The sequence below is a fragment of the Microtus oregoni genome, unplaced genomic scaffold (genome assembly GCF_018167655.1).
Source record: "Microtus oregoni isolate MIOR12 unplaced genomic scaffold, Mior012 000000F_ref0000247, whole genome shotgun sequence".
Lineage (NCBI taxonomy): Eukaryota > Metazoa > Chordata > Mammalia > Rodentia > Cricetidae > Microtus > Microtus oregoni.
Window position 1 is genome coordinate 43,358,475 of NW_024543059.1, and position 17,881 is coordinate 43,376,355.

Here is a 17,881-nt window from a genome sequence, read left to right on the forward strand (position 1 = left end):
GCAGGCCATGAGAGGAACCTACCGCCAGCACCGTTTGGCTCGCGGCAGGACCTCCCGAGTCTGCGGCTCCTCCCTATCCTAACCTCACACACACTAACAGCGGCAGTCCTGGCTGTCCGTGCGCTGTGACTCTTTACATTTAACCAACTGGTAGAACTTAGAAATGTATATATGGTTTTGTCAGCCTGTTTCCCACGGGTGAGGCAGAAAGATAAAAGACTGGCTCGGGGCATTATCCATTCGTCCACAAGTTAACAGGGACTGAGAAAGGGCAGTCACCCGAAAGGCACTAGGCCAAGAGGGGAACCGTATCCCAAAAAGGATCCGTGGATCCGGGAAGCGAAGGCACCATTGGGTGGTGCTGGGGCCCTGGGCCAGAGGGCGGTGTAGGGCAAAGCCTGGAAACCTCGCTCGTGAGAAGTGCCGGAGGTGATTGTCAGCAAGAGCTGACTGGAGGAGGTGACGGGAAGGAGGGCGATCTTACCAAGTGTCCCAGTGGACTGGGAGTTGGAAAGCCTTGGAGCACCCATGACACAGTGGTGGCAGAGACAGGAAGAGAGACAGATTCCGCTGCAGACAGACTTAGCCGCGGGAAGTTGCAGGGAGAGGGAGACAGACTTTAGTATGGCTGTGATTATACTCTGGAACGAAGGGCAGACGAACACAGAGAAAGGAGAAGGAGTAGAGGCCGCCTTTCCAACTAATGGTCACTGGCAGAATGTAAGCAACTGTTTGCTTGATGTCTGAGGAGGGAGGTGTTTTTTTCATGAGTGAGGAAACAAGGCCCAAGAGACCAAAAACTCCAGCATCCCAGGAGTTCATTATGGACTGTGGCTCAGGCCGGCCTTGGGTCGTCACTTACAAGGTCCAAAGGCCTGAGAATGGCTGGGCACAAAATGAACCCCTAAGTCATCACGTGGAGTCAGAGGCCTGAGCTAGGGGTTTTAAACTCAATAGGCAAGAGGTCAACGGATACTGGTCTTTTATACGGGGAACCACCGCAAGGCGATTCCACACTCGTGGAGGCATGGCCAGAGATGGGGAAGGGACCTACTGTTAGTGTTGATGTTGAGCAACCATATAGAAGGATTGAAGGTTACAGGATCTCTAGCAGTCCTCAGCTGCAAGTTCGTGGTGCCATGCGTGAGTGACCCTGGCAGGTCCCACGGCAAGTGGGAGAGGCCACCACAGGTGAGAGGCAGACAGATACACCATGCAGAGAGAACTTGGGCATGGAGAGTCTATTTAGTGGATACTGGGAGAGTATGGGAAGGTAGGGAGTATGAGGAGAGAAAGGCATCACAGAGAGAGGAAAGAGGGGGAAAGAAGGGAGGCAGAGGCTGCCTCTTTAGAAGAAGAGTGGACACAGAGAAAGGCAAAGGAGACCAGCTTACCTGGGTGAAAATGGGGAGCCTGGGAGTGGACAGAGCCTGTCTCTTAAAGGGACAGGGTACCCAGAACAGGGCAGGCCGGCATAATTATAACAGGATGTTCCTGTGGCGGTTTTGTTTTTATAGAGAAGCCCTGATGTGCAGTTCCCCTTTGTATGTTGTGAATGTTTTATTGCCATGGTTAATAAAGAAGCTGCTTTGGGCCTATGGCAGTGCAGAATAGAGCAAGGTGGGAATTCCAGAGATAGAGAAGAAAAGAAGGTGGAGTCAGGGAGATGCCATGTAGCTGGCAAAGGAGACAGATGCTAGACGCCAGCCAGAACCTTGGTAACCCACAAGCCTCGTGGTAAAATACAAAATAATAGGAATGGGTTCATTTAAGATGTAAGAGAAAGTTAATAAGAAGCCTGAGCTAATAGGTCAAGCAGTGTTTTAATTAATAGTTTCTGTATGATTATTTCAGGTCAGGGTGGCCGGGAAACGAATGAGCAGCCTCTACCTACAAAACCCTGCTTCCCACTCTTGGTAAAACAGGTGCCTATTATAGCTAGGAAAGCCCCAGGCTAGCTGGATGCTGGATTTGGCTTTGCACCAATGTCCTAACATGGAGCACACCAGTATGCAATGTCTGGATCCTGAGCCCCTCAGCCTTCAAGACAAGTGCCTTTTAGGTGGAGATGAAGAGCAGGGAGAAGGAAAGGCCTCCGCAGCAGACACAGCATACTTAACTAAACCATTCTGTCCTGGTAAAACCCCACCTTAAGAGAGTTGGGGAGACAGGGAAGTGTGGGGTAGATCTGGGAGAAGCTGGGAGTGCACACAATTGTTTGGGTGGAAGACTCACCCCAGGCACTTTGTCTTTGATGCTCTCTTTACTATATCTCTCTCTGTTTTTCTGACCACATGAGTCTTTAATTTACCAAGCAATCTCAGTAGAACTAAAGCCGTGGCTTTGCCGGCTAGATGTAGCCCATTCCTTAGCTTTCTGCCATTCCAACCTTGTGGCTGAGGTACCGGCCAGAGCTGCATTCAGTGCCACAAGTCTACAGTGTTTCAAGGTCCTTGCCATCAAACAAGCTGCAACAGACAACACTCAAGTCCTTTCTCTGTCGCTGGCCCTCCTGCCTCAAACAGTCAGAGTTTGCCCTGGCAGGATGGCCCAGAAAGCCGGCATTTTTAAAGGCGCAGCTCTTTTCCTGCTATGGCTGTGAACCGAAAAGCATGTGTTCAGCTTTTCGTCAACACCATTTAAGTGTTTCGTGGCAGAACCTCTTAATGAGCTGCAGGGTTTTGCAGCTAAAGCTGAGTCAGGAAGCCTCTTTTAGATGAGAGCGCTTGCTTTCTTCTAGCAAGCAGAGCAGACCCAAGAAATTGCTGCTACCAAGAAAACATGCATTACTCTTTCCCAAGCTTTCTCAGGCTTTCAGTGGATTCAGTTGTCCACACGTCTGGGCACCATTTTGTTGTAATAGGAGTGGCGGGGCTGCATCCCCAGCACCCCGGCCGCCTGCTAGCTTATGCCCCAAAATAATTACACACTGTATTCTTTTAAAACACTGCTTGGCCCATTATATCTAGCCTCTTCTCGGCTAACTCTTGCACCTGGACTAGCCCCTTTCTAATAATGTGTAGCACCGAGGTGCGCTTACCGGGAAGATTCTAGCCTACATCCATCCTGGGTTGGAGCTTCATCACGTGTGTCTCAGAGAGCAGAGCTATCACGTCTACCCGGGAGAGGGGAGCATGGCGTCTCTGAGCTCACTTCCTCTTCCTCCCAGCATTCTGTTCTGTTTACTCCTCCCACCTATGTTTTAACCTATCAGAGCCAAGCAGTTTCTTTATTGCTTAAGCAGTGAAATCAACAGATTGATATGACACTCCCACATCACTATTACAACAGAGTGGCGCCCAGCGTGGTAATGAACTCCACGTGAAACCTGAGAGAGCTTAATTTTAATCAGAAAAAAAAAACAGAGTTTAACACAGATTTTTGCTGTTTGTTAGTGGCATGCTGTAGAGAGATTTCCTGATTCGGCAACAGCAGCAGAAAAAACGCTGTGTCATTTTAAAGCTCAGCTTCTTGGGGCTGTACTGCCAGCATGAACTCTGGCTCTAAAGCATTTCAATGGCTTTTATGGGACTGGATGTTTGTGTTCCCACTTGGGATCGGAAGGAGAGTGCTCTAAGACCGTGCTGATTGCTCAGTGCTCCCCACCTGCACCTGGGCAGCCGGCCGAATCAGGCTTAGGCAGGCGGAAGAGCATGGCGGATTCCTGCCGCAATACAGAGAGGTGTTTTCAGACTGCGCAGTGCTCTGCCTCTCAGATTTGGCTGTAACTTGGATGAAAAGAATTTCTGTGCTGCACGCTCAGTCTCAGAATTAAAGTGCTGAGTGCCGCTCCTACCTGGTGGCCCCAGAGCTAGCACAAAATGGTACGTCCTCCATTTTGAAATCTTCCTGACTCAGCAGCAGGAAAAAACTGGCTGTTTTAAAATGCCGGCTTTCTGGGCTGTGCCACCATTGCGATCCCTGTCCGGCTCCTGTGGGAGACAGAGCTTTTGAATGGAGCATTTGTAGTAAAGTGCTACGATTTGTTTGATGGCAACTAGACTTGCTGTGTGCCTAAAAGGAAGTCATTGTGTGCTGTGGCTCAGAGGCACAAGCAGCTCCACCACACTACTGGTGCAATGTGCTAGGATCAGAGGCACGAGCGGCTCCACCATGTTGGACTGGGCGGGGCCAGCAGGCAGTACCTGTTTTTGACCTAGGAATTGTCACAGCTTAGATTCTTAAGTGCTTAGTGATTTAAAGGCGCAAAACAAAGTGCTCCTGGATAGTAAAAAAAAAAAAATTACAGATTCACAATAAAACAGATTCAGACACTGTTGGATGAATGTACGTAGGCTTGGGAGAGAAAAGAAAAAGAATATAAAGAATAAAGTTAATTTCTTAAAAAAAAAGGGTAAAGTCTTTAAAGAGACAGAGTACAGATAGTTAAGAGATTAAAAGAAATAAAGAAAAATAAGCCACATAAAAATGGAAAATTCACAGAGTCTGGATTATGTACATTGTGTTTTCTTTAAAATTTTTGACTGTGAAGGAGCTAAGTACAGAGAGACATTTCATTACATGGGCTGCCAAGCTAAACCAGAATGGATATAAGGGTATTACGATTTCAAATTTTGGGTCTAAGGATATGATGCTTTGGAGAGGGTCTTCTTTTGTTTTCACAGAGGACCAGACCCTGTGGATTGATTCTATCCCGATATGGTATGATAGACCATGACCTCTCGAAAAGTTGCTGTGAACACCCTCAAAAAATTACTTCACTCAACTGCCAACTGAGATAAACCTGGCACACAGGTTACACCCTAAATGATCTGATTAACAGCGCCCCGATTCAGCAGGAAGCTGTTTGGAGAGAAAAAACTGCGCCCATGTTCCCAAAATATTGTTTATAAATGTTCTTTTACATTTAAAGGGGGATATGATATATGTATGAATAATTTGCATTGATATGGATTTTGCTTTAGTGATTTAAATTTAAGGTCAATTTTGTTATATGTATATGTTTCTGATCTTGATTAAGGTATTGTGATTGTGTAGTTCATTTTTAAAATGTAATGTATAATTAGGAAATACAGGTTGTTGATGGATAATCATAAATAGTCAAGTTTGTAGTCATGTTAGATTTTCTAGATTCATAGATATATTTCAGATAGGCATTCTTCATATCTCTCAAAGGCTACAGAATATGGCATTTAAAATATTTTAATAACTTAGGACTTTTCATGACAATGAGACACGTCTGCTCCTGGCAGCACCAATCTACTTCGAGAGGAAGATGGGCATCAAAGAGGATCTTTATGGAGTTTGATAGCCATTTGGGCAAGAAACTGATCTTGCCTGGACTGTTGCATAAAATGGACACAGAGAACCCGCAGAGAGAGGACTGCTGAACTTGCCTAAAGGTGAGACGGTCTTTTGGGGTTCATGACTCATGAAAGAGTCTGCAAGACATTCTGCAGGACACAGCAGATAGTGACTGAACTGTCTTTGAAATTTCCTGCTTCATGGAAATGTCTGCTGGATACTATGGGCCTGAAGGCTTAAGATGGATGCCCCAACGGTACAGAGGAACTTTGGGTGATTGTACAGGGAACGAGATGTCTCTGTCATTTCTAGAGCTTTGGAATTCTTGTTTGCTTAGGTAATATTATATCCTTCTGGAGTCTTTGATGGAGCTGAAGAATGGTTAGTTATAGTTTTCCTTGGTTATGATAAAAGATAAAGTAGATATAAATATTGTAACTGTAATTCTTGCTTGATATCTGTTTTGTTATATGTAATCTTACTATGTTAAAGTGAAAGCCTTTCTTTTTTGTTTATACAAAAAAGGGAAATGATGGGGGAGAGTCTTCTGTTTTGTGTTAATTTCGTTGGTTAAATAAAGAGACTGCCTTGCCCCTTTAATAGGACATAAAATTAGGTAGGCGGAGTAAACAGAACAGAATGCTGGGAGAAAGAAGCCGAGTCAAGGAGTCGCCATGATTCTCACTCCCAACACAGACGCAGGTTAAGATCTTCCTTGGTAAGACACCTCGTGGTGTTACAGGGATATTAGAAATGGGTTAGATCGATGTGTAAGAGCTAGCCAGTAAGAGGCTGGAACTAATGGGCCAGGCAGTGTTTAAAAGAATACAGTTTCCGTGTAATTATTTCGGGTAAAGCTAGCTGGGTTGCGGGATGCAGCCCCGCCACTCCTATTACAACAATGACCCATACCCCAGAGATGCTCAAGACCACTCCCACAGAGTATTTAAACTGCCCCCCAGGAAACAGACACATTGTTTTCCAGTCTTCCTTTCCCATCTTCTCTCTGCAAGGGGGGGGGGCATGGACGGGACACAGCTGGAAAATAAAAAATCATCCAGAAGTGTTTTTATTCATTAAACCGGGCTTTTTCTAATCTGGCTTGATTTGATCTGATTTGGATTGCTGCTTCGGTGGAGAGGCTTATCAAGGTGAAACTTTCCAACAATCAAAATACAATATATGAAGTTCTCAAATAACTTATTTTTAAAATTTAAAGATTTTTTAAGCTTTCATTTTTTTTAATTGTGTCTATGTAAGTGTACATGCATGCAGGTGCCCTCAGAGGTTTAGGCTCCCCTCCCTGGCTGAGCAGACAGATGTGAATACTTGGAGGAGGCATGGAGGTCCTTTGTGCTCACAGAGAAGCATGAGGGGAACCAGGCATGTTAAAAACCTGGGGATGTACAACCTGTTTTCCACCCAGAAGGCTGGAAACAGGTGGTTAACAGCCTGGTGGCCAGGCCACACCAGCTTCCCCAGACCCTCCCCAGGTCTTGAGCCTGTTCATCTCCATCGATCTATAGGGCTATTCTCTCTCAGACACTTATGAGAACTATTTATCCTGTGCATGCTTCCTTAATCAACAGAACCCATCTTTATGGATGATATCATATCCTAAGCTTTGTTGACTTCATTTTCACCAGGAAGCTTTTTTTTTTACCAAATTGTACTGTTGCTATAGAACAATCCTTTTGTACATTATGAATATGTATTACTCTCATGGGATAATAAAAGCTAATAGCCAGGCAAAAAATATAGGCAGGGTGATCAAACTGAGGATACAGGGAGAAGGGAGGAAGGAGTCAGAGTCAAGAAAAGCCAAAAAGCAAGATGAATGCCACATTAATAAAGGTATCATTACATGGGAGAGTGTAAAAATAAGGAATATGGGCTAATTTAAAATGTAGGAGCTGGTTAGTAATAAGCCTGAGCTATTGGCTAAGCATTTACAATATAAGCCTCTGTGTGGCAGTTTGGAAGAGGCTCCCGGGACAGGAAAACTCCACCTATATACTGTGCTTTACTATGCCTAAAACAGACTACTGGGGGTCAGACTGCAAGTTTGAGCCAACATTGGCTACTGAGTTGTGTTGAACTCATTTTCCTTCTTACCTCTTCTGCTGGCCATGGTGTTTGCACACCACACACACACACACACACACACACACACACACACACACACACACAGTGGGTACTGACAGCAGAACTTGAGGTTCCTGAAGAGCAGTGTGTATTAACTGCTGAGCCATCTCTCCAGCCCAGAGTTGTTTTGATATTTATGTGCACGGGTGTTTTACCTGCATATATATCTATACATTATATGCCTGGCCCTGAATAGAACTGAAGTTACAGATGATTGTGAACCTCACATCGGTGCTTGGTTCTGTGGGATTCTGAATCTCATCAAGCTGACAATCAGATGAACCATCATGGTGACTAAGCCAGCTTTGTCCCCTGAACTTGTCTAACTTTCTCCTGGGTTACTGTGGCCTTTAGGGACCTGCCTCTTCCTGTCTTTGGGTGCTCCACAGCAAAGCTGTCAGATTAGCGGAAGGCCCTCAGTCACTTGCACCTGTCGTGACCCACTGTGCCTACACCTGCACACACACACATGCATGTTCTCTAAACACTGGCACACAACACCATCATTAGCTTCTATTTGGCAGAGGCAGAACATGGTTAGGGACTCTTGGATCTAGGTTCAAATTGCTAACCGTAGAACAAGGTTGACGCTACTCAAGGGCCATGGAGGACATACAACAGGGCCCTGCACAAGAACCTAGGGCCTCAAGCACGCTGGACAGGGAGTGCTCTGAGCTGCATTGCTGCCCTCTTTTTACCTTTCTAAGTCACCTAGATTGGTGCCCCTCAGTCCTCCTGTCTCAGCCTCATTACTGCTGGGGACACAATGAGCCCATGTTAGGCTTCATGAATCTTCCTTCCCAACTATTAGGTCCTTGGAGTTAAGCACAAGTATGCACACACACACACACACACACACACACACACACACAATAAAACCAGGAAAGACCAGAAGGAAGCCTGAAGGGAACGTGCAGCATGGCTTTAGAGGCCCTGGCCAGCTTTCTGCAGTGCCCTCCTCATCCAGGTGTCAGGGCTGTTTTCATGGCATTTCTCATGCAGCCCAAGCTGGCTTCCACTTCATTATGGAGCTAAAGATGACCCTGAATTTCTGATCCTCCTGCCTCCACATCCCACGTCCTGGGATTACAGGTATGCACCACCAGGTCCTTCGGGGCAGTGCTGAGGGTGGAACCCGGCTGTGGGAATGCTAGGCAAGTGCTCCACCAACTCCAAGAGCTTGACACAGCCAAGTGTCTCAACAGTCACAGACTGTGCCGTCCACACCCACTAGATAGAAATGTTTACTTCCCATGGGAAACTAGGGCTCTGTCCCATCGATCCAACAAATGCAGGAAGTGAGAACAGGCCAAGTTCCACTTTCAAATGGACAGAGAAAGGAGGCTGACCACCATCAATGGTGACCCACGAGTGACACAGTAAAGCTGCTACACGATGGCCCTTCTGGAGCGGGGCGGAGCCCACTAACATTTAAAGCCCCTTAAACTTTAAGGGATTCCTTCCCTGCTGTGTCCACTTGGGAGTGAGTCGGAAACATATGTCTCGTCTGTCCCAGAGGCTCGTGTGACTCACCAGCCCTGTGCAGCAAGCAAACCCACACAATGGTCTGTGTCACACACACACACACACACCCCAAGAAGTAAAAGAATTCTAAAGCCTCGCACTATGAAGTCTTCCTGGCTTCTCTAGACTCGAGAATCTAGACTATGTGTCCCGAGAAAAAGAGTGAGCCCGAGCTCAGCCAGGCTGGCTGTGCCATAATCCCCATAATCCCCATGGCTTCTGTGGAGTCACTGGAGCTGAATGCCCACGTGTTCTGCATGCACCCAGCACTACGTCAAGCCCCTGAAGATTATCTGAGATGAGCTACATCACAAATGAGTGGGTGACTTTATTCATTCCTGCTCTTGACAGATCCTTCTGGTGTGGACAGATGCTGTTGCAGCTTCCAGAGGGCCAAGTTCAGAGGGGATTTTGGGGAAGGTCCAGCAGGTACTTCACCATGCAGACAAAGGCCATGTTTACTGGACTCTTCTTGCAAACGAATGTGGAAGATTTGAGTTACGGTCTCACGCCACCAGCTAGGCTTAAATACTTCTCTGACAAAAATAATAATAATAAATTATCTTCAACTCAGAAAATAAATTGTGTTCAGCAGGGTGACAGGAGGGTCCATTCATCGCATTGCACCACAGGGCTACACAAGAAAGGACAGACAGGCAGGACACCAACGGAGTGGTCACGGGGCCCAGGGCCTGCCTGAAGAGAGTGAGCATGTGCCTTTGTCCCCAGGCAGGTGGTAGCCCTGGCTGTGCCATCCGCAGGGACGGGCCTCAGTCCTCCTCACGTGCGTCTGGTCTTCTGTTTCTTGGTCTGTCTCTTAGTGTCCTCTGGGCCACTGCTATCAGAGGACACCTGGCCAAGTGCTCTGACTCCCTGGAGACGACTCGTCAGCTGCAGCAGCAAAGGAATGAGCTGGAAGGAAAGAGACCGTGAGACCCCAGGGTCTGCAGAATGGTGGCCGGGATATTTCACTCCAGATGTTTGACTCATACTACCTCTCTCTGGGGCAGCACCTGGCCTGAGCCTAAGGATTAGAAATGATGTCACTGGAGCTAATAACCCCCGAAGGAGACACAGGGATCCCAGGACAGCTGCCTGGTCCCCTCTGTAACTTCTGTGACACTGAACACACTCCCGGTGGTCTATCTCCTGACACCTGCCTTCTCATGCAGCTCAGCTTCCCTACCTTGTCATGGTTGTAGCCCGCCAACAGGAGCAGCAGTGTTAGGGGCAGGGCGATGTAGGACCCTTGTGCAATGTCCTGCTCAGGTAGCTTCCTCTGCAAGAGAGCCATGATACCTTGTGAGTTCTCACACTCATCAACACTGTCATCCAGAGCTTCAACCACTCAGCCACCACCCACACTGGTACCCAAGATTACCCATCATCCCTTGGCATCCAAAAAGAAACTAACCAGGGTGTGGGTGTGAACCACCTGAGCCCTGCAAACCCCCGAGACTCAGATTTGGAATTCTCTCTTACTAGCACAAGTGTACTCACTTTGGCTGAGGATGACCTTGAACCTCTGACCTTCCTGCCCCTCTCCTGAGAGCTAAGATTAAAGGCCTGTACCAGCACGCCTGTTTGCTACGACTGGGTATCCAACTCAGAGCACTGTGTGTGCCAGACAAGGACTCTACCAGCGCAGCTACATCCCTGACTCAGCAACTCCAGTCTGTCAGCCAAAGACCAGACTGACAGACACTCCAAAGAAGGTTTGACAGAGCAGACAACCACAGCAAGCTGCACGTCCATGCCAGGGGAGGAGCTGGACACACTGGGCTGCTGTGGCTATGAACACTGTCTCCCCCAGATTACTCTGCTAAGACCTGCCACTTCTGAACCAATGTGACATACCAGACAGAAAGGTCTGGAGACACCAATTTTAGGGGGTGATTAAGTAAGAGAAGAGCCTTCTTGAGTGGGGTCAGTGCCCTCCTAAGTCAGGCTGAGATGAACCGGCTCACCCATCTACGCAGCATGTATGGGGCAGAGTGGGCCTGGCACTCACTGTGCATCCCAACCTCTACAGCTATGAGGAGCAGATGCTGTTGGCCAGCCCCCTGGTCTACTGTGAATTTTTTAGTAGTCTGAGCAGTTTAAGACACACCATGCCTCCACACATGGAGAACAGTGCAGCTCTGAAATCTAGCGACCCCCAGGCATCTCAAAGAAACATAAACTCTTACTTTCCCCAGAAGCCATGACCACCTCCATAGCAGTAAAGAATGTTTCCATTGATTTAGTGTGGAGTATGTGTGTTCTCGAGTGTGTGTCTGGATGTGCCATGCATGTGTGGTCACCTGTGACAGCTGCTGCTCTCCTTCTACCGTTGAGTAGAAGGACTGAACTCAGGTCATCAAGCATGGTGGTGAGTGCCCTTACCTATAGCCGAATTTCCTGCTGGCCTGGTGCCAGGGAGTTAGCTACTAGCCCTAACCCCCGCTGGGCCAAACCTGGCCTAGCTCGGGAGTTAGCACTCAGCCCTAACCATTCTCTGTGTCACAGATGCCTTTTGTCACCCTACGTGAATCTTGTCTGAGAGTTTCCCCAAGGATACAAACCCTATGCCAAACTTGGTTCAGAGGAACCCAGAAAATCATGATACAATTTATTGAGAACTTGCACTTGGCAGTCGGGTTGTCTTGAGCATATGGAAATCAACTGGCTAAAGTGTAGATGTGGGGAAATAAAAATGCCCTGGGTAAAGGGAAAGTGCTTCAGTCCACTGAGGGTGGAGACCCTGCGGCCGCCAAAGGCTAAGTTCATTCTAAGGGTGTCTCTGAGCCTTCTGTTGACTAACTCACATGAACCCACGCAGTGACATCCGCAATACTTACCTGCTGACCTGCCTCAATGGCATGACTTCGCTTTTGTAATAGTTTCTGGGGCTCCACTCTCAGACCCCACCTCTCCCACCACTGACATCTCTACTAAATTCAGTGACTCCACCATACACAAGCTCCCAAACCAACCCAAACAATCTGAATGGAGAGAACACACAACAGCTTTGTTGGACACTGAAGCCGCCTACGACAGCGGCTGAAAACTGACCAGGTTCTTTATCCATGGGCATCTTGTCAGCCTGTTTGCTGTTTTCCTTGCATGTAGTGGTCAAACTATTCAGGCTCTACTGTATCCATGCCTGCTGACTGTGTCCTCTGCACTACCTGTGAAGCTACAGATCGGAGTGTCCTAATGAAGGAATGCAATGACACTGGCCATAGGAAAATGGTGTCTCTCTCCCTCAAACCCCAAGCCACTGATGTGAGCAATTCTGCTCCCCTCCCCACCATGACTAGCTTCTCGTAACAGGCACCAGTGCAGGGAATGGAATGAAAGTGTCTAGGGGGATCCAAGATGGGAAAACAACCTAGGAGGAGCCAAGGAATCCTGCAGATCGTGCTGCTCATGCCTGCCACACTCTTACTTACCGTGGGACTGAAAAACAGAGTGATGTGTTTGTGGTAGCCCACTGCAGTGAAAGATACTTGCGGAAGGACGTAGTCGTACTGGGATCTGGGGAGCGTCGAATCCAGAAGCACAACGTAGTTCTGCTGGTGTAGGACAGACAGCTCAGGCAAAGCAGGGGACACATGCAGCCACGAACTGCAGTTTACGTTTTGTAAAGAAGCCCCAAGTCTGTGCATCCAACCCAAGGTCACTAACTTTAAAGCTCTAAGAATCATAGGCCTCAGCGGCTCTGAGCCCGCGTCTTCTGACAACTTCTTTAGGAACATATTCAACCTGGGAAATCACAGTCCTTCAAGAAGCACACAGGTTCTTACAGGTGATTCTGATGAAAAAGGGGTGTGATGGAGCCATGGATGCCGGCAATAACGTAAACCAAGGTTGAGAGCAGGGAATGTGACTTAACTGGCTCATGACTGGCAAGTTCTAGAAAACTGACATCTCTACAATGGTCATGGTGACTATGACAATGGGAAGACGAGAGTGATAACCCTATTTTCAGAGATTTTAGAGGTAGGGAACAATACTGTGTGGAGAGAGTGGGCAAAAACCTTTGTTCCATGACAGCTACCACTAGCATACACAAGGAAGGGCACCATGTAGCAGCCCCACTGGGGTAGGAAGGAGCAACAGGATAGAACACCACACCCTAGGCTCACAGAGAACAGCCCCAAGCTAAAGCCACAAAACCAAGTTCTCTGCAAAGGCGCTCAAGTGAACTTGCAGAGACAGTAAGTGACAACTCTGGGGTGGAAGACAGAAACCCAGACCAAAGACCAGAAAATGCCAAATGGGTAGAACTTAGAGCCACACTGTAATTGTCAAACACAGAGACCTGGATGCCACTCAGTGGGACAGAGCTTGCCAGACACGTGTGAGGCCCTGGTCCGATATATAGCAATAGAGGAAAACCTGAGAGCAGTAAGCGGCTTGCCACACAGGAGAAAAGCGCCATCATGAAACCAAGGAGTCCAAGAGAAAGATGGGCAGTGGGTCCAGGGCACTAAGAGTGAGGGTGCCCTGGTTCAATTACAGTACTTCCCAACAGCAGAGCCACAAGCAACCACCGGGCAGCGTGCAATGAAAGAGCAGACAGATGGCAGCTCCTTCCCTGAAAAGCACAGATCACAAACAATGTGCCAAGCAGGGGCAGCTCTGAATCGGCAGAATACCTGTACTTTTTGGCACACGCACACACACACACACACACATACATACAGATACCAAAAGACCCAAAAGAAACCAATCAACCCCTCTCGCTCCTTATTTCTGGAGGCTGGGATTATGTCTGATGGTTTTAATTTCAAAATCTCCTGCTAAAATACGCATTATTTCTGTAAATAGAAAACCAGTGACCTGAGAGACTCACCCCTGCAGACCCCACCCTCCTGTGCCTCAACAGGGTTCATGTCTGAAGAGCAGTGTTTAAACTGAGTCACTAATAAGGCTCGGGTGCCTGGGCCTGGCATTACCTCGCCATCTCGGAGCAGCGGTGGGAAGTGGAAGAAGAGCGACTGGCCCAGGGACACCGTCTGGATGGGGTTGTCAAGATTCTCGCTTCTGAACAGCTTCACCTGGGGACAGAAAGGGAGAGGGCACGTGCTCATGACCCTGAGGTGGCGTCTTCACATGAGGACAACCTCTCAGGCAGGATGGGAAAATGTGGTTGATGTGACCAACCAGGCTTCAGGATACAGATTCTGGTGTGAGCCATGCAGAGAAGGCAAGTTCAGGCAGATTTTAAACAGGCATTAACGCCATCATGGCAAAGAATGAAAAAAACAGCTTCCACATGCCAAGTGTGCAAAAAGCACACTATAAACAATGCCGCCAGTCCTGAGGACAAAGGCCCAAGCCTCCAGAGCTCCGGAGAGCTGAAGGCACCCAGGGCCATAAAGACTTCTCTCCCCATGGGACCTAACTACAAGTGTGTGCTGTAGCCTTCAGTTCTGCACTGATCTGCAGTGACAGCGGCCATCCTCCCTACCATCCCTTGGGTGCAGGAGGGAGACGGCCCACAACAGAGGCTATGAGCGCTGGGTCCTTGCCTGCCCCCAGGCCACGCCCAGGACCACGTCTGTGCTCTTTGGCTGTACTCAGTATTGCAGGTAAATATTAATTCATTGGCTACCTTAAAAAACAGGTGATTTCAGCTGACTCTGATCTTAGCTTTTCTAAAAACTTGAAAAGTGATTTGAACCCTGAGCCAAAATTCTAGCATGGCAACAACCAGGTGACATTAGCTGTGGTGCCATCGTCACCTCTGCACCAGCCCCTCCCTGGCAGGAGTGTGACCATTCAGCTCACACTTACCTTCAGAGCATTCTGACACGATCTACCCACCCACTCAGATGCCATCCAGTCCCAACTATATCCAGTGCCAAGAGCCAGTCAGAGGCCAAACCTTTCACTGCGTTCTAAGTGTAATGCCCAGACCCGCCCAGAAACCATAGGTCTTTTTATAAAAGTTCTACATTTCCTGTGGAGCTCGAGAAAGGTTCTGGGGACATGGGAGTGCTATGTGTGGTCAAGACAGCATGGTGGGCAGCTCCCAGGCTGCCTGACTCGGTCAGAGTGGCCTGTATGAGGCTGTCTAACGTTATCCTTCAGTGGGCACGCCACTGTGCTGAGCCTTCATGGAGCTCCACTGCCATCGTCCAGATTGAGGGCTGATGTTCTGTCACCCCACACTGGCCTCTCCCCATCACTTGGTAATCAGTCCATATCCAGGTGTGGTAGTGTCTGGCAGGTCCCTCTGTAGCAAGCTAAAGCCAGACCTAGCTGGGACAAATATGTCTCCTGCTGAACCTGAGAGGTGCTGGTCTTACCCACAAAGTAGAAAGATACTCAGAAGAAGTGACCACATTTCCACTCAAGTCAAACTGGTTGATCTGCCGGAAGACTATGATGTTCACGTCATCCACGTCATTGTTCCCAACCTGAAGAGAAGAGCTGCACTGAGCATATCTGCAGGAGCTCCCGCCCATCCCGGGAAAGGAATGGGTCTGCCCGCGGTCACCTGCCCACAGCTGCACTGAGCCTATCTGCAGGAGCTCCTGCCCATCCCAGGAAAGGAATGGGTCTGTCCGCGGTCACCTGCCCACCAACACACTGCGAAAGCACGTGGAGCCCTGCCTGACTGCAGTCTGCACCACTACCCGAGAACCTGGCCTGAGCCACCAGAGGGTGACAGGCAGATCATAAAGCATTCTGGTGTGAGCAGCAGGGGCCTAACTGTTTAAAATGGCCGACCATCAACCCAGTTCCCAGGTCACAAGTCCCACAGAGCCCACTGCTCTATGCCCAGTGCCTTCAGGCTTCTCCAGGCAGTTCTGTGCCCAGAAGCCCTCCAGTCTAGCCAGAGGGAAGAACAGCACTTTAACGGTGTCTGAGAACCTCCAGCGGTGACCTGGTTCAAAAGCGCATAGCTGGGAGACTACAGGCTCTAAAGGACAACCCACTATTGTTGTGTTACCAAGTAGTCATGCTGCCAAATGGCCCTCTAAATACTTATGTTTATGCCCACAGAGCGACGCTGCTCTTACTGCTCGCCGAGAAACTTACCCTTGCAGTGGCAGTGGTCAGCACAGAGACTCACAGCTAATTAAAGTCGAGAACAAGCGACTGTGAGTGCTCGTGACCACATGGGACATCTGCATCAACTCCCCATCAGCACTCTAAGACTCGGGGGACACTGTGGGAAGGACGTCATGAAGCGCTACCTCTGAACATGAGATGGTCAGTGAGCTCATGAGCTCATAGCGGCTGCATTCAGCTGCACATGAAAAACCCGTCAACACTGTAGCAGATGGCAGGACAGAATGACGGAGCCCAAGACCCAGTGCAGGAGCTACTGGCAGTTTCCTTTGGGGGTGTGGCCATGGGCAGGCAGCCCTGCTCCAATGGATGGCCAGACATCCAGGTGTATGTATGCACAGCACTGCCTCAGGCCCATTGAATATAAGACAGGAGCTTGGCAGGGGGTTGAGAGGAATTGGAGGGGAATTGGAAGGAGGGAGGGAGGGTATGATTAAAATATATTGTATATACCTATGAAATTCTCAAAGAATAAACAAACTATATTAAATAGCCTTAAAAAGCAGAGATGATGCTTGATGCAGTGTCAGGACCGGAGTTTGGATCCCCAGAACCCAAGGAAGACAGGTGGGCGTGGTGGCTACTCTGTAACCACAGCACTCAAGAAGGGGACACAAAGATCCCCAGGGCAAGCTGGCTGGCCAAGCTAGCTTAGTCCGTGAGTTCCAGGTTCTGCAAGAGACTCTACCTCAGTAAACAGACAGCAATCAGGGAGAATGTCCATCAACCTGTGGCTCCCACACCCATCTTCATGTGTGTACATGTATGCACACCACACACACAAACAAAAAGGAGCCCCTTACTCATGAACTGGGATTTACAGCCCTACCCCGGAGGAGCACTAATGGGTCTCTGACCAGGGAAGCCAAGGCACAGTCACGGCAGGAGCCATACTCACCTCAATTACCCGATGGTGGGGCAGCGCCCGCTCGATGTGGTCATTGCCTTCTGCCTTCAGCTGCACATGGTACATGCACCCTGGCTAAGAAGACAGCAGCTGTTACTTCTCTATGAAGTCCGTCACGCAGGACCCGAGAGCGGCTCTGCCCCGTCCACTTTCCAAGGAGACCCTCTCAGAAGCACATTGCTGAGAGACGCCACTGGGGCTGTAATGTCTTCCAACTCAGCTCACTCACACTCCCTGACTCACGGAAGACTAGATGTGGCTTGTTCCCCGATGTTAAGCATTTGTCTTTATCTTTCTAGACTCTTCCTCCCTCTGTGTTCACCCATCCTCGACCTATACAACTGGACCCACACTGCTAATCCTTACAGTGGACAGGATCTCAGGCAGGCAGGATTGATCTCAGGGAAGCAGGATTTGAGGCCATTTTTCTTTTAAATAAATAAATAATAATAATACCAATAATAATAAATGTTCTTATTTATATCTGTTTGTTACTCAATTGTACAGGATCGAAATATTGGAAAAGCTCTGGTATCAGCTTCCAGCCAACAACAACACAGCTCTAGGGTCAAGTTCTGAAGCAGTGGGTTAAAGTCTCAGGTGTGTGCCTCTAGGAGGAGGAACACCAGGGTGCACAGCTACCTTTAAACCAGCACAGACTGGATCTCTGCTCTCCCACTGCTTTGTGGCTCTGAGCATTGCTGTGTGTCCAGCAGCCTCTGGGCCATTTTCCCTTTTAGGGTCATGTTCTTTTTTATATGTTGCTTGAATTCTACAAAGAGCACATGAGATCTTTACAGAGACAATGAATCTTTTTACTTAGATGCCCAAACATCCCACGCTATTGGTTACCTTCCATTTCTTGACGGTAAGACCCCACTGCTGAGATACCACATACTCATGCCACAGGACGCAGAGACTGACCTGCAGCTCCACCCCTACTGGCTGGCATTATTAGGGCTGGAAGGTGCT

The 17,881-nt window shown here is 48.5% G+C and overlaps 1 protein-coding gene across 3 annotated transcripts in view; it reads right to left on the reverse strand.

Moving 5' to 3' along the window:
- Nucleotides 1–9,238: 9,238 nt before the first annotated feature.
- Nucleotides 9,239–17,881, reverse strand: part of LOC121446146 (nodal modulator 1) — a 59,774-nt gene continuing 51,131 nt past the window's right edge. For 2 of the 3 annotated variants that reach the window (XM_041648585.1, XM_041648567.1), the window contains exons 26-31: nt 16,901–16,984; nt 15,234–15,344; nt 13,878–13,979; nt 12,369–12,491; nt 10,121–10,213; nt 9,239–9,846 (exon numbers count right to left, since the gene is read on the reverse strand). In XM_041648585.1, the coding sequence (XP_041504519.1) occupies nt 9,715–9,846; nt 10,121–10,213; nt 12,369–12,491; nt 13,878–13,979; nt 15,234–15,344; nt 16,901–16,984 (645 nt within the window). In that variant the 3' untranslated portion in view covers nt 9,239–9,714. The remainder of the gene's footprint in view (nt 9,847–10,120; nt 10,214–12,368; nt 12,492–13,877; nt 13,980–15,233; nt 15,345–16,900; nt 16,985–17,881) is intronic. The other variant, XM_041648575.1, reaches the window with a different exon arrangement.